We start from the raw sequence: 13851 nt of genomic DNA on the forward strand, positions 1-13851 counted from the left end.
AACAGGTTTGTGTGAACTAGTTTATTTGTACTTCAGAAAACATCATGTGATGTAAAGTCTTTAAACTTTCCCAATTAGAAAACTCATGAGAAAAACTACTTCAGGTATCTGCAAGGGAAATACAGCACATTTCATTGCTGGCATCAATTTGTAGTTTATCAAGGCTTACCTACACAGCCAAGAAATTAGAAAAGTAATCACAGAAAATAAGAATCACAGAATAAGCATCAGAAGCAGACAGGATGTCCTGCTGAGACATGAGCTAGAGTGGGAGGTGGGAGGTGAAGCCACATATCAGCTGAGGTTGCCATAACCTGCAGTGGTATGAAGCACAAGCAGGGGACATAAGGGAAGTGTGACTACTCGTCACCTCCTTTTCACAAGCAGGGTCTTCCCTGCCTGCTAGGTCCAGGACTGTCTTGACCATAATAAATTCTAGAGTAAAATGCATAGAATAGGAGAGTAACATTCAAGCTGAAGCTCCATAAATTAATCTAACAAATGCTCCAGTAAGCCCTTGGAAAATGTTAGAGTGCCCTGATCTCTCTGAGAATTATATTAGTGCAATATATATTCAGAAAGCAGATTCAGGACTGTTTAGTTGATGATTTTGCCAACCTTTTGAAGGACACAGAAAACACTGCAACTGGTAAAGCCTCTAAAGCTGTTGGGAAAGTTGTTTTTTCTAAACTAGTGGCTAAGGTAAATACATGAAATGCGCTTTGACATGAATGTTACCTATCCTTTAAAAGGGACATGGTTTAGCAATGGATTTGGCAGCGTCAGGTTAACAATTGGACCCTATCACATTACAGGTCCTTTCCAACCTAAATGATTCTATGACTACCACCCCATGAAACAGCTCTGTTTTCAGACAGACTCCCAAGGTGCCACTCTAGGTGGTTCTCTCACAACTGCTCTTTCCAAAGAAAAGTCCTTCACCATGCCTACACCACTCTGTGTATACCAGCCAGCAAGCAAAGCCTTCCCTTTTATTTTATGATGGTTAAGGTTTAAAACAGTACAGTTTAAAGTTTAGAATGCCCCCTTCCTTTTCATCTAGCTTATATATGTTCCTTATAATATATGAAAAACAAATACGATGACCATGAAGTAGGACACAGTCAAGAACAGAAGTGGGCAAAGAGTGGATTTTGGTCCAGAGGGTGAACCAAGACACAACAAGAAACTTCAACAGGTGGTTCCTTTGTTTTCAGATTTATTCCTTATAAGTAACATCTTTCAAACTGTTCTGAACCAAAATTAAAATGCTGCTTCAAAACAAAGCCAGATGTGTATTTAATAAATTGGACTCATTTGTAAAGGGGATCCTGCTCTTCCCCGTTCTAAGCTCTGCTTTTGTTGCAACATCTATTGTTAAAGTGTTGCTCATATCCATTCAGAAGTAAAATAATTATAGCATTTATTACTAGGGTTAATGCAACTGTTCTAATTACTTTGCTGTATGAACACAAATACATATTATTGATGTTACTTGTAGTAAAGATAAATAAGAAACATAATAAAATTTGAAACACTAATACAGCACTTACCTCACTAGCTTCTCCTTGAGAAAGGTTAAAATTCAAGCAAAACAAACCCAGCACTACATCCTACAGGTAGATTTAATTTAGTCCCAAATGTGTTTAGCTGAAAGCCAGAAATGATTCAGTCTCAGATTCTGAGATTGGAAAGATGTCTCCCGTGTGTGGTAAAGGGAAACCAATGGCTCGAATTCAGGCCTGTGCTGTGCTGTTTCAAGATCGCTCTTTGAAAGGGTCTATCAGTGATTTTACTCTGCTTTGATAACAAAAAAAAAAATAAATACATGTGTCAGTGTTCACAAGGCAATTGGAAACAACAACTTCTCACAATTATTTTCCTTCCAAAAGCATTGGAGAAAAATCTCCCTTCCAGTCAAGATTCCTCTACAAAACCCAAAGCATTTGTCCCACACAGCCTCACTAGCAAGCTAGGGCGGTACAGCCACACTACATAACCAGGCAAATAACCAGGACCTATAAGCAAAAAGGGTGAAGTACAGTCCATTTAAAATAACAGACATCCATTATTCTGTCTTTCAATTCCCCTTTATTTATGCCCAAGGGATGTCTTTTAATGTTCTCATACAACTAAATACTTCAGGAAAAAGTAAATTCAACCCAGACTCTGAAAGCAAAACAAGATTTTCCCATTTTGTAGTCTTCACAAGCAAAAATAGCAACAAAAAAGCCAAGTACCTCCAGAGACATGTGATTTTCACTGAAAATTTCCCTCATTAAAACTCTTCTCCTCTGCATCCATGACTAGCTAGAATTATATTTCTGATGTCCCAAGGGCATCTACAAAAGCAGATGGCATTGAGACTTTATTACACTACCAAAAACACCTTCTCCTCCAAAAGAGCCTACCTCCATGTTGCAGCTCCTTGCTTTTATTTCCGCACAGTGACATAACAGCTACTAGTCTTTTTACTAGCTGGCACATTCTTTAACCACAGAGCTACAGGTGTTTCCCAGTAACTCTGATGGATTCCCCTGCATGTGAAAACCATTTGACTGAATCAACAACAGCCTCTGCAGAGCAGTCTGGGGGGAGGAGGATGGATTAGACAACAAGAGCCTCCTCCAGCCTTATTTCCCAGTATTCTGTGATGTATATGTGATCACTCTACGTAGCATTTATGCCTTTTGTCCTGACCTAAAAGCAGTTGCTTTTCAACAAGATGGAATACAAAGACAAGGTACCCAGGCCTATGGTAGCAGGTGTAGATTAGCAAACTGTAGATGACAGTCAGATTCTTAGCTAACTGCTGGTTTCAGTCCTGATGGGGAGCCCTCTACCTGTGTCCTTGAATGAACCCTGAGGGTGAAAAATTCTCTTCTGTGGAGATGCTCATTTATTTGTCTGGGAAGCCTCAACCACAGCTCCAATATGTATCTGTACCTCTGCTTAGGGTTTGATGCTATGTAAGGTCTTTGTAAGAATGCTCCTATGGATTGCAGTCTCCATTCCAAACTGATCATTTCTGCAATAATACGACAGTTACTCCTGCTTTATACATTATTTGTAAAATACTTCCAAGTCAAGAGACTGGACTCTATGGCTGGGTACAAGAAATGATAGCCTTCTAACAGTTTCACAAGAATGAGAAAAATAGCCCGTGGCAAGACAAAACTTCTAATAATAAGTGATCAGATTAAAAATGACAACTCTCTTTTCTCTAAGGGTAAGGAACACAGTCATTCATCTGGGGAAACTGCTAACCTGCTTTGGTTTCAGCACAACCAAAATACTATCTAAATTAAATATGGGTGCTATTATTGGATAGACTTTGTGTAATACCTTTTGGACTGCTCAAGGGAGTTTATGACCAACTCTAGAAGTCATTCTTTGAGATGACCTTCTGCAATGCTTGGCGTTAAGCTAGTATTTGGCAGGGTTGCAGGAAGAGAAGTAAAGCTAGCCTGATTCCTCTGATATTGTTGGCATTTAAGTTCAGACCACAGTAAAATGAAGTTTCCCCTGATGTGGGGGAGCCAGGAATACCTGATAGAACAAGGGCAAGAGAGGACATAGAGAGTTCAAGAGCAACCTGTTTGCCTGGCTTACTATAGTTATTGAGAGGGGATGCCTACAGTTACTTTTTGAAGGTATTTTTTTCCTTTCTTGAACTTAGAGTGTTTTTGTGTCTGCATGTGTCTCCAGTGTTGCCCACTATTACTATATTACTTCTGAATGCTGAAAGTTACTTGGCCATACAAAGCATACTGGGGGAAGGGGAAAACAGGTTTTCCATAGACCCAACCAAGCAGAGCCAGTTCTCTCTTGAGGGGGCTTCAACTTCCTCCTTTCTCCCCAAACTACATCAAGCAATACTTTGCAGGTAAACATCAATGGGAGCAAAAAGACCATTCAGTAGCTGAACAAGAGTTTCAGGAGGGTCTTCCACCCTGGTGATGCTTTAGGCCCTCTGCCCGTTTGCAGCTGCTGTCCTAGGCTGGCAGGTAGGAGGTGGTGGGCGCCCCGCCAGGCAGACATTGCAAGGATGCAGCAAGGGCATGGAGTCACTCTTCTACAGTGAAGCACAGGATTACATTACAGAAAGATGGAAAAGGTTGATGAAATTCATCAAGAAGGAAAGGGGGTGGGGGGGTGGGGTAATGGGGGAAGGAGTTGAAGCAGAAAGAGTTTTTAGCTGCGTGCCAGCAGAGGCAGCCACAGCTGGTTGTAATTTGGTGAGCATCCCCTTCCCCACCTGGCCTGATCAGAGAGAGCCTCAGCTGTTCCTCTTCCAGCCTGCACAGCCCTCCCGGCACAAAAGGAGATGGTTATAAAACTCACCCCAAGGTGTTTCTAAAGAAGCCTAGCTAGCAGCGCAGCATTTCTATGCTGAGAAGATCCATTCACTGAAAAGGAGACTGCTTCCTCTACTGTAGGCATCCTGTTAGTAGGAAACATTTTCAGGTGCTGTTATGTTAATCTCCAAGCCAAACTGTGTTCAGTGAAGGCGATCTTCAGGCAATGTAATGGATAAAAAATGAAGAGGGTTTTGCTGAGTGTGCACACAGTCAAGTCTTTTTAGAAAAACTTAACAGGTGGCCAAGTCTGAAAGGATTTTAACATGATAGCAAAAGCAAATCTCTTGACACAAAGGAAAAAGCTCTGTTCGATTGCAAGTTGTTGCACAAAGGCTCATCTAGGCCTGACAGTTCAGGTATTCAGAAAGCAATACACGACATTCTCAGGATATGGGAATTCCTGACATCCCATACATTTCTGCTATGTAATTCCCTCTAACGCAAGCCCAATATTCACCACAGATGATTCTGTTACTGACATTTTCCTTTGCTTTCCTTTCTGTTACTTTTCTGGTAATGGGCTTAAGTTTGGGTGATATATGAAGAGCCTGATGTTTATGACCCTCCTGTTCCCAAAAGGCAAAAAATCTCAAGCCACTGTCCCAGAGTTTAAATACTGCAAGTAAGATGGCCAGAACCAATTCCAGTCTCAATAAATGTGATTTATAATGATGACTCCCTGTTACAGTTTCAATGGAAATCTACCCATCAGACACCGTTGCCACTGAAAGTCAGCCTATGTGAACATATACGCACTAAAAATTCCATGTAAACTTTCTTTTGTTTTAAAATTTCTTCTTGGAAAGGATGTTCCCTTATTTATCATAGTAAGTTATGTTAGTTCGCACTGAGAACTGTTCCCTCCCATCTGCTTAGCAAAGCTGCATTTATGATTCAAAAGAATCAATGACTGTTTAATTTAGTTTTTTCATATTTGTTTTTTTTGCCAGTGTAACTGATTCATTTATTCATTTACTATATGGATTTTAGTATTAGACTTCATTAAAATCATTCAAAATTGGCTTATCTAACTTACACCTATAACCTGTATTTCAAAACTCACTTCTGTTATCTCTTGGCAAAGACTCATTTCTTGGTTAATTTAGCAATGTGACCATGTTAAAGCCTACTTTCTTTCATAAAATATGATGAAATATATCTATGTAAAATACATATTCTTAAGTATTGCTACAAAACAGCAAATATGAAATGTAGTAAGACATGAACAATCAGAAGCACACAGATACTTCTCTATGTATACATAGATATTCATCCCAAGTATACTATATTGTGAAAATCAGTCATTCAAAGTAAATATTAACATCCCTATTGAAAGCTCCATGTGCTGACGTTTCATGAATTACTATTATTAATAATATTACTAATAAAACCGCCCAACATTTAGACATTGTCCTTCAACATCAACAGGAGATGTAGAGCAAAAAGGCCAGTGCAACTCAGAATGCACTAGCCAGACCATAACCTTATAAGATGAGAGAGTAAGAATATGAATGTTATGATAGCATCAACATTATGGCAGTCCTAGTCACTAAAGCAGTGGAGAATAGAGGGAATATTACTTGTGTTGTGTTTGTAACAACTGCAATAAAATTACTGTAACAGAATCCTGGGTATTCCAGGCAAACACATTTGGTCAAACAGAGTGTTTGTCTATGGAATTCTTTTGATTTATAACAATGTACAATGTTTTGAGAGAAAGATACCCAGTCAAAGAAAATAAATACCCTCTAAACTTTAAAATATTTGTCTTTTAGCTGTTAATCTGTTTCACAATTTAAAATCTCTAACAATAGTTGTAACAGGAAAAAAACAAATATAGTCCCTAAACCAACCACAAACACTGACATCCTAGAAAAATCTAAATATTTTGAAGATGGAAACAAGACCAAACAAGCAAAATAAAGAACATCCTTCTGTAGGCCTTTATGCTAAAATTAACTGGCAAAAAAGGGGGTCTATGGAACAGTGATCATAAGATGAAGCTTATGTATCTTTGCTCACAAAACTTAGGGAGATTTGGGGGAATAAAATTTCCAAGCAGGAGATGTTTTACTGAAATTGCTACTCAGTGAAGCCTGAGGCGCTCTTATTAAATGTTCCTTGTCCTCTTACAGATTTTATTGTTTAAATCCTTCTGAGTAAGCTAGAAACTAAAGAATAACATGTTTTCTGCAGGTTTCATTTCTATCCCACTCTATGCTTTTTCACCTCACAGCAGCTGAAAAACTGTGCTCCACTGTGAGGACAAACCTGAAAACCAACCAACCAATCAGCTAAGAAACCTATTAGTATCAAAACCTTACTATGGGGATTGCATTGAAAAGCTAAAACAGAACAGAAAGACTGAAGATAACATACAGAGAAATAAAAAGTATAAATCCGAACTTAGTATTGAGGCATCAGTGGAGGGTTTTTTGTTTGAGAAGCAGTAAGCTTAGGACAGTATCATAGTATCTGCCTCTACTGTAAATGAATAAACTTCCTTCAAAGACAAAAAAAAAAGTTCCAAAAAGCCCCTAAACCATATCGGCATATCTTCCCCAGTGAAATGCAACTTTTTATTAAAACACAAAATAAAGCTTTGAAGAAATACTAGCTCTTTCATGCAAAGATCAGAGTACAGTAAACTATCTGAATAATTCTAAAGCAATTAATGACCAGAATTATGAACTTTAATTATGAGAAAACCAAACACCTGCCAGTGTCTTGATAAACGTTCATACTGGAAATGAGCACAAAATTCTGTAAGAAAGAACATAACCATAAAATAAGATGAGCTATGCGACAGTGAAGGAGTACTATGTCCTTGGTATTTGCCTGTTTTAAACCAAAATCTAGATCTCAGGAATGCTACAATTAATTACCCATTATGACAGGTTACTGGAAGAAGTTTATAAAATTGCTAACCCATATTCTGTAATGCAAATAAGACAGCTCTACCTCTCAGCTGAAACTATCTATTTTATTTATATTATGTACTGAAACTAGGTCTAGAAAAGTAATTTCACATGTGTCATAGGAAAACGTTGATGATATGCTCTCAAAAAAACAGTAGTCAGAATCGCATCTTTCCTTTTTAAAACAACTGTAACTTTTACAGGCCACAAATCATTCAATGATTTGCTACTGAGCCTTTCTTCCACCAGACTGAATTTTGCAAGAATCACACGAGAAAACCAGGGGAAATTCAAAAGATATGGAAGAGGCAGCAAAACCCCTTAATGTTCACAAATGAAATTACTCTTCAATGAGCATAACTGTCTTTATCAAACAAAGGGATTTAGATCAGCCTGATACTTTTGCAGCATTTACTGTCAACCTAAAGAGCTCTCTTACTGACTTCACACTGAGTTTAGCTCCCTGGCATGATCAGACAGCAGAGATTTTCCATGTACTTACTGATGCAGTCTCAGGGGATCTTATTATCCTTACCCTTAATAACATGAAAAAAAGGCAATAACAAATTTATCAAATTCTAGAGAGTCCTAAATTTAAGGTAGAGATATGGAGATTATTACCTCTTATATTTAATCATGTTGTTAATTCAGAGCAGCAGACTCAGGCAATGAAATTTGAATTCTCCCTAACTTAAGGAAAAAAGAAAACACTTGATCCTAGAGTTTGGCCAGTACATTTTGTTGGCAAAAACCTGTTACACTGACAATAAAAACCAAATACTGTTGCTTAAAGAGGATTTCATCTAACTCAGGCATCACAACTCCCCACCTCGCACAGTTATTCATTACCTGTAGACAAAAAAAAAGAATCCTGACTAGTTTGGATATGTATCACATCAGTAACAGTGGTGATCTGTGAATTTATAAGGCAGGAGTCTCTGAAGAACAAGACTGATTACAGAATTGGGCATCAGTGTTGGGAGCTTTATGGGGCAGGCAATATTAGACATATTTAATGTTAGCCACAATTAAGTTAATTCTCCACATCATCTGAAATACACTTCTAGTGGTACGTGTACACATTGCCGCAAACTACACTATCAAATAAATATATGAAGACTTCTCCTTAGAAAATCCACATTTAAGAATTGCTTTGTGCCACTTCCCTCACAGGTGCACTAGAAAGAAGCTATCCCACTACAGCCTTCACATCACAGTAGTTACGATTTGCCACCAACAAAGGCAAAAGCAAAGCTGCAATAGAATGCAACCACAGAAGGCCCTAAATTAAGTATTTCTGGTCAACCTAGAAACTAAGACAAGATTCTCATTTATACAGTGAACCAGGATACCTTTCCTATCACTGTCCTGTGTCAAAAGTATCGCTCTGCACTCTAAACTTTCCAGACTGCAGAAACTACTATCTCTTAGAAATGTATATTGCTCTTGGAGGTTCATTGCCTATTTCTGTCAGGAAAACATTACCTCTGACAGAAGTATAAAGATCCTCCTAAACATGCTGTGATAACCCATGAACTTCAGGCTACATTTAAGTTTGGAGATGTGCATTTTTATTTGTCAATCTGTTGCACAAACATTTGTAAACAGGTGGTCTCTTTTGCTACATTGATGAAAAGGAAATAAAAAAGCACAGGACAAAACCTACCGATTATTTTCCTGAAACACAGCTAATTTGTCATTACATTTAACTGGAAAATATTCTAATCCTTCTGAGTGGTGGCCATGGGAAGTTGGTTCTTAAAAAGCTTGAAATCCTTTTTACCTTGCAAACAAGAAAAACCCAACACAGGCTAGATTTGTCAACTTTCTAGAATGTGTTGAGACAGTCAAAAGTTTTTCAAGAAAGTCTCAAGGTAATGCTTCATCGCTTATGGCATTAAATAGGTGGATAAAAATCACTCTAACAGTTTTAAAGTGAAAAGCACGTGGGGCAAAAAGACAAGCAGGTTTTCAGGAAACAGGTATTGTTTCTTTAAATCTGAGATAGGAAGCCAGAGCTTAGACAGGAAAAGTTCTTAAAGTGCTTAGCAGGAATTCACTGAACTGAAGCTCCACCAATTTATAACTAGTGACTTCACTCATTACACCTCGTTTTTTTTTTAAATCCTAACCAGGTGTATTGTTTGAGCACAAAAAAAGTTCCATGATTCTGTATGGTCAGCGAGCAATCTAGAACTAGATACTGACATTCTTGTATTATTTCAAGCTAGGAGTGATAAAATAAAATATACGCTGAAGGCATTCTTTCAGTACGTATTTTAATATCATATAAATGTGAGCTATTTTGAGAATTAGTGTTTCCCCTTAATTTAAAGGAGCTGAAGCCCAGTAACAAGGCTCATAATTCATGTATTTAGGGTCTAAGTGATATATAAATCATTTACCTTCACAGACAAAACGAGATTAAAATAACTATGGCACTGTTTTGTTTTTTTTAAAGGATGAGGATCACCACCTGAAACAATTACAAAACATAAGACATGCCTGGTTTTACCTACAAAGTCGCAGCTCAGAGGATAGGAAATGTGTGGGAAAACAGGCATTCTGACTGCGTTATGAGGAGCAACAAGCATAAACCTGAGATCATTCAAACAAGCAGTGCACAACTTCTTGGAAAGTCTGGAGCTAAAAATGAAACAGCAAGTGCAACTGATTCAGCAGTGTCAACTACTGAAACTGCAAGTACTGTGCAATAAAAGAATCTGCGCACTATGAACACCAGCAAGTATTCCCATGGAAAAGAGATGCACTGCAAATCACTCCTCCAAAATCAATATTTAAAGTAACTATAATTACAAAGTTCCTTGGTCAAAACATGTAGTTAATGCTACCAAAAGGAAATCAGACCAATAAGGTCCAACACTTCCAAAAATTTAAATAAAAGTATGTGTGGAGGAAAAAAAAAAAAAGAAAGAAAAAAAGAAAGAAGTGAATTAATGTGTGTTGCTAATACATGCAAACAACATCACCTGATCAGACTGAGCAAACAATACATCATAAAGACAAAGATCTACAGATCTTGGGCTGCTAATCTCCAGAGTGATCTTTAAAATCTGATAGGCAAAACATTTCAAATTTATGAGCAATTCAGGAACAGCACACACTTGGATTTCAAAACCTGATCACTGAACCTGATCAAAATGCGAGCACTCATAATTTAAAACAGACCAAGGTCACCTTTCCTGGGGCAGTTCAGAGGCTGTCATCACACACACAGCCCACTTACATAGAGGGCATGCAAAGACCTTCTATGGGAGAGGGGGCTACAACTTCACAGCCCACAGGCACTGTTCCTTGTGACAGAAGAGGGAGGTAGGACAGTGAGCACAGCCCAGTCCTGCACCAAGGCAATGAAATGCTGGGCCTTTCTGCTGCCAGTCAAACCCCACAACCACAACCCTAGCAATCTCACTGAGGGAAATACAAAACCCAAAAAAACCAACAACAATAAAAGAAACAAAAAAGGAAACACTTTCTTCCCATAATGGGATTGATGCAGTAGATGCAAATAGGGTATTAAGCTGTGCTGTGAAATGTGTGACTTGTCTTTAACATCTTTTTCCCTTCAGAATGATAAAATCAGGAAGTCTTTCAGGTGACAACATCGGCCCTACATTTGAGAAACAGCAAAACAAGGTTAGCAAAACTTGGAAGGTAGTCATCACTGCTGGACAAGACAAGAGAAAAAAGGTATGCTGTGATTGATCAGGAAGGGTACTGGGGCAGTGGTTCTAGGAATACACGGAGGGGAGACTGGTGAAAAAACCCATCTTAAGTATTACACTTCCACCTATAAATATACTTGGACCACAGCCTTTTTTCAATAAAATGTTTACTCATATGGAAGAAAAATAAAGCATGCACTAAAAACATGGCATTGCAGACTATGAAGCAGAACACAGAAAAGTATATTTAGGTTATAATCAGTTACAAAGTGTACACCAGTTAACAATGTGATGTAAAAAAGAAGGGCAAAGCTCAACTCTGAGGTACACTGGTAAGAAAACTGCATGTTCCAGGAGATGATGCTTTCTAATAAGTACTTGTGAAGTAACTGCTGAAAAAATCCAGTTTGGGGTACCATATGCAAAGGGAGATACTTCGGACTGTCTATGGTTGATCAGCAATGGCAAAAGATTCAAAAACAGGACATATGAGAAAAGATTAATAGGGTCATTTTAGTACGTAAGAAGGAACTATGGAGATCTGACAGCTGTTCTACAGCATGTGCAAGTAAAATTTGAATTGTTCATTGGAAGAATCACTACTGAATAGCATTGGCTAAGCCGTATCAGCTAGAATATATTGGGAAAAGAAAAGGAAGAGGACTTTTCTGATCAAAGCAGTATGAAAGGTGAGTTAGAGATGGTTTAATCCCCATTATGAATTTATTGTAAATTTTAAGAACAGGTTATGCAAGCCCTGTCAGGGAAAACAAATACTTGCTTAATTCTGCCTCAGTACAAGGACGGACAAAGCTGATCAACATCTCCTTTAGCCCAAGCTGCATCCCTAACAACATCCCTGAGGTTTAAAAAAATAAATAAGAAAATCTGCTTTCCACATGCATAGTCCTGTTTTCAATGCTATTGTATTTTGAACAAAGGCCAATATTTATTGCTTCAGTGACATGTTGTTCTACACAGTTCTTAAGATGTTAGGCATTTCTAAATGGAAGAATAGCGTTCAAGTAACAAGCTTTCTATAAACACATGCCATCGTGCTAGTTTGAAGCTATTGGTAGAAATCCGTACATACCAATAAAGACAGAGATCATGGGAGTCACTAACTCTCTAATCTCCAGAACACACACCACATAATTCCCATCTGGTAACAGCATCTATTTGAGGACCCCTAATGATCTCCCAAATTCTCCAACTTTGTAACAGAGACTGTGAGGCTACATGTCCAAATAATAAAATGATTCAAACATGACTAGTACTTAACAATGACAAGGTCTGATTACGGTTTACAAGCTTAATTTGACTATGTGATTAGGTAGATGTGAGATTCTCAGAGCTAAGAAAGTCCCTCTTTCCCCATCACAGACTTCCAAAGCTGAAAGTTAACATCAAAAACTATTCAGATTTTGGTTCCCTCAGTCTGTGTAGGATGGCACGACATATTAGAAATAAGCACCTAGCAAGAGCTGATGATCCTACTAATGTTGTATTTAACTACCTAACATGTGGCACTGCAGAAGCATATCCAGGTTATTCTCGAAGGTGCACATTAAAGGAGGAGGGGCAATGGAAATAGATTGTAACTGGGAAAATTCTGACATTCTGATAATAGGTTCGAAAAAGTTTGCAAAGAGGTACTCAATCACTGGAGCAAGCATGCCGAAGGTGTCCAGTCTCCATCCCTGCAGATACGTTAAACAAGCCCTGAGAAACCTTCACAAGCATATACAAATGTCTGAGGAGAAGCAAACCAAAAAACCAGGAATTTCAGCACAGATTGAAGCACATAATTTTTTTGAATAACCAAATATAACCCAATGTATTCTATTAGAATACATTGCTCGATCTTGGTAATTATTCCTGCTATAGAGCTGAGTAAAGAATAGGGACCTATTTGTTAAACACTACCTTTTAAAATTTGTTTTGCTTCTATCTTCCCTGTGACCTGCTGTCATATTAGTCTAATGAAATCAAAAGGCATCTTCCCTCATTAGCTGGTTCCAAAAAGTTGATTAATGGCCCAGACCACATTTTGCTTGGTCTGAATTTAAAACTTCTTGGCTGAAGTTTCAAGTCAGTTCCTTCCATTCTTTTCATTCACAGGGAGATGTATACCATAAGACTGGAGATGACTATAGGAAATTGCCATTAAAAAGGCTCTGTATTAGCTTAGTTGAGATACAAAGAAATCTTTCCACTGCTGTAAAACTCAGTTCAGAGGTTTTTATGTTCATGGATTACATACTGCCTGTATTTGAAGAAGCTGCTTAGTGACACTGCTTTCTCCTGTGAAGGGGATAGAAGATTAGTATATTGCGTCAGGGTTATAAGCATAGATTCATAGAACCACAGAATGTTAAGGGTTGGAAAGGACCCTAAGATAATGTAGTTCCAACCCCCTGCCATGGGCAGGGACACCTCACACTAGACCATGTTGCCCAAGGTCCTGTCCACCCTGGTCTTGAACACTGCCACAGATGGAGCATTCACCACTTCTTTGGGCAACCCATTTCAGTGCCTCACCACCCTCACAGTAAAGAGCTTCTTCCTTAATATGCAACCTGAACTTCCCCTGATTAAGTTTGAACCCATTACCTTTGTCCTATTGCTACAGTTCCTGATGAAGAGTCCCTCTCTAGCATCCTGGTATTGATAATTGGAGGACCTTGGAGTGACTCATAGTAACAGGGGCTTTTGCTCAGTGAAAAAAACAGCTCCTAACTACTCTCCCACTACTTCACCAGTTTTTTTTTATCAAGAAGTCTTTTCAAGACACATCTAGGCCATGCTTCAGTAAGCAGCAGTGCCAGTTTCAAGATCCTCCTCTGCCCAAGGCCTGCTTGTTTCAGCCCATTTGAGTAGGCTGGC

The 13851-nt window shown here is 38.4% G+C and overlaps 1 protein-coding gene across 5 annotated transcripts in view; it reads right to left on the reverse strand.

Moving 5' to 3' along the window:
- CDYL (chromodomain Y like) overlaps nt 1–13851 on the reverse strand; it is a 104951-nt gene that overhangs the window by 22560 nt on the left and 68540 nt on the right. Inside the window, exon 1 of one of the 5 annotated variants that reach the window (XM_057399320.1) lies at nt 2412–3144. The exons of the other annotated variants lie outside the window; for them this stretch is intronic. Within the exon in view, the coding sequence (XP_057255303.1) occupies nt 2412–2487 (76 nt within the window). The 5' untranslated portion in view covers nt 2488–3144. Of the gene's footprint in view, nt 1–2411; nt 3145–13851 lie in introns of those variants that run through there. 5 annotated transcript variants of the gene reach the window in all.

The sequence above is a fragment of the Pezoporus wallicus genome, unplaced genomic scaffold, assembly GCF_028554395.1.
Source record: "Pezoporus wallicus isolate ANWC-B61680 ecotype Strahan unplaced genomic scaffold, APGP_CSIRO_Pwel_v1 contig_818, whole genome shotgun sequence".
Classification (NCBI taxonomy): Eukaryota; Metazoa; Chordata; class Aves; order Psittaciformes; family Psittacidae; genus Pezoporus; species Pezoporus wallicus.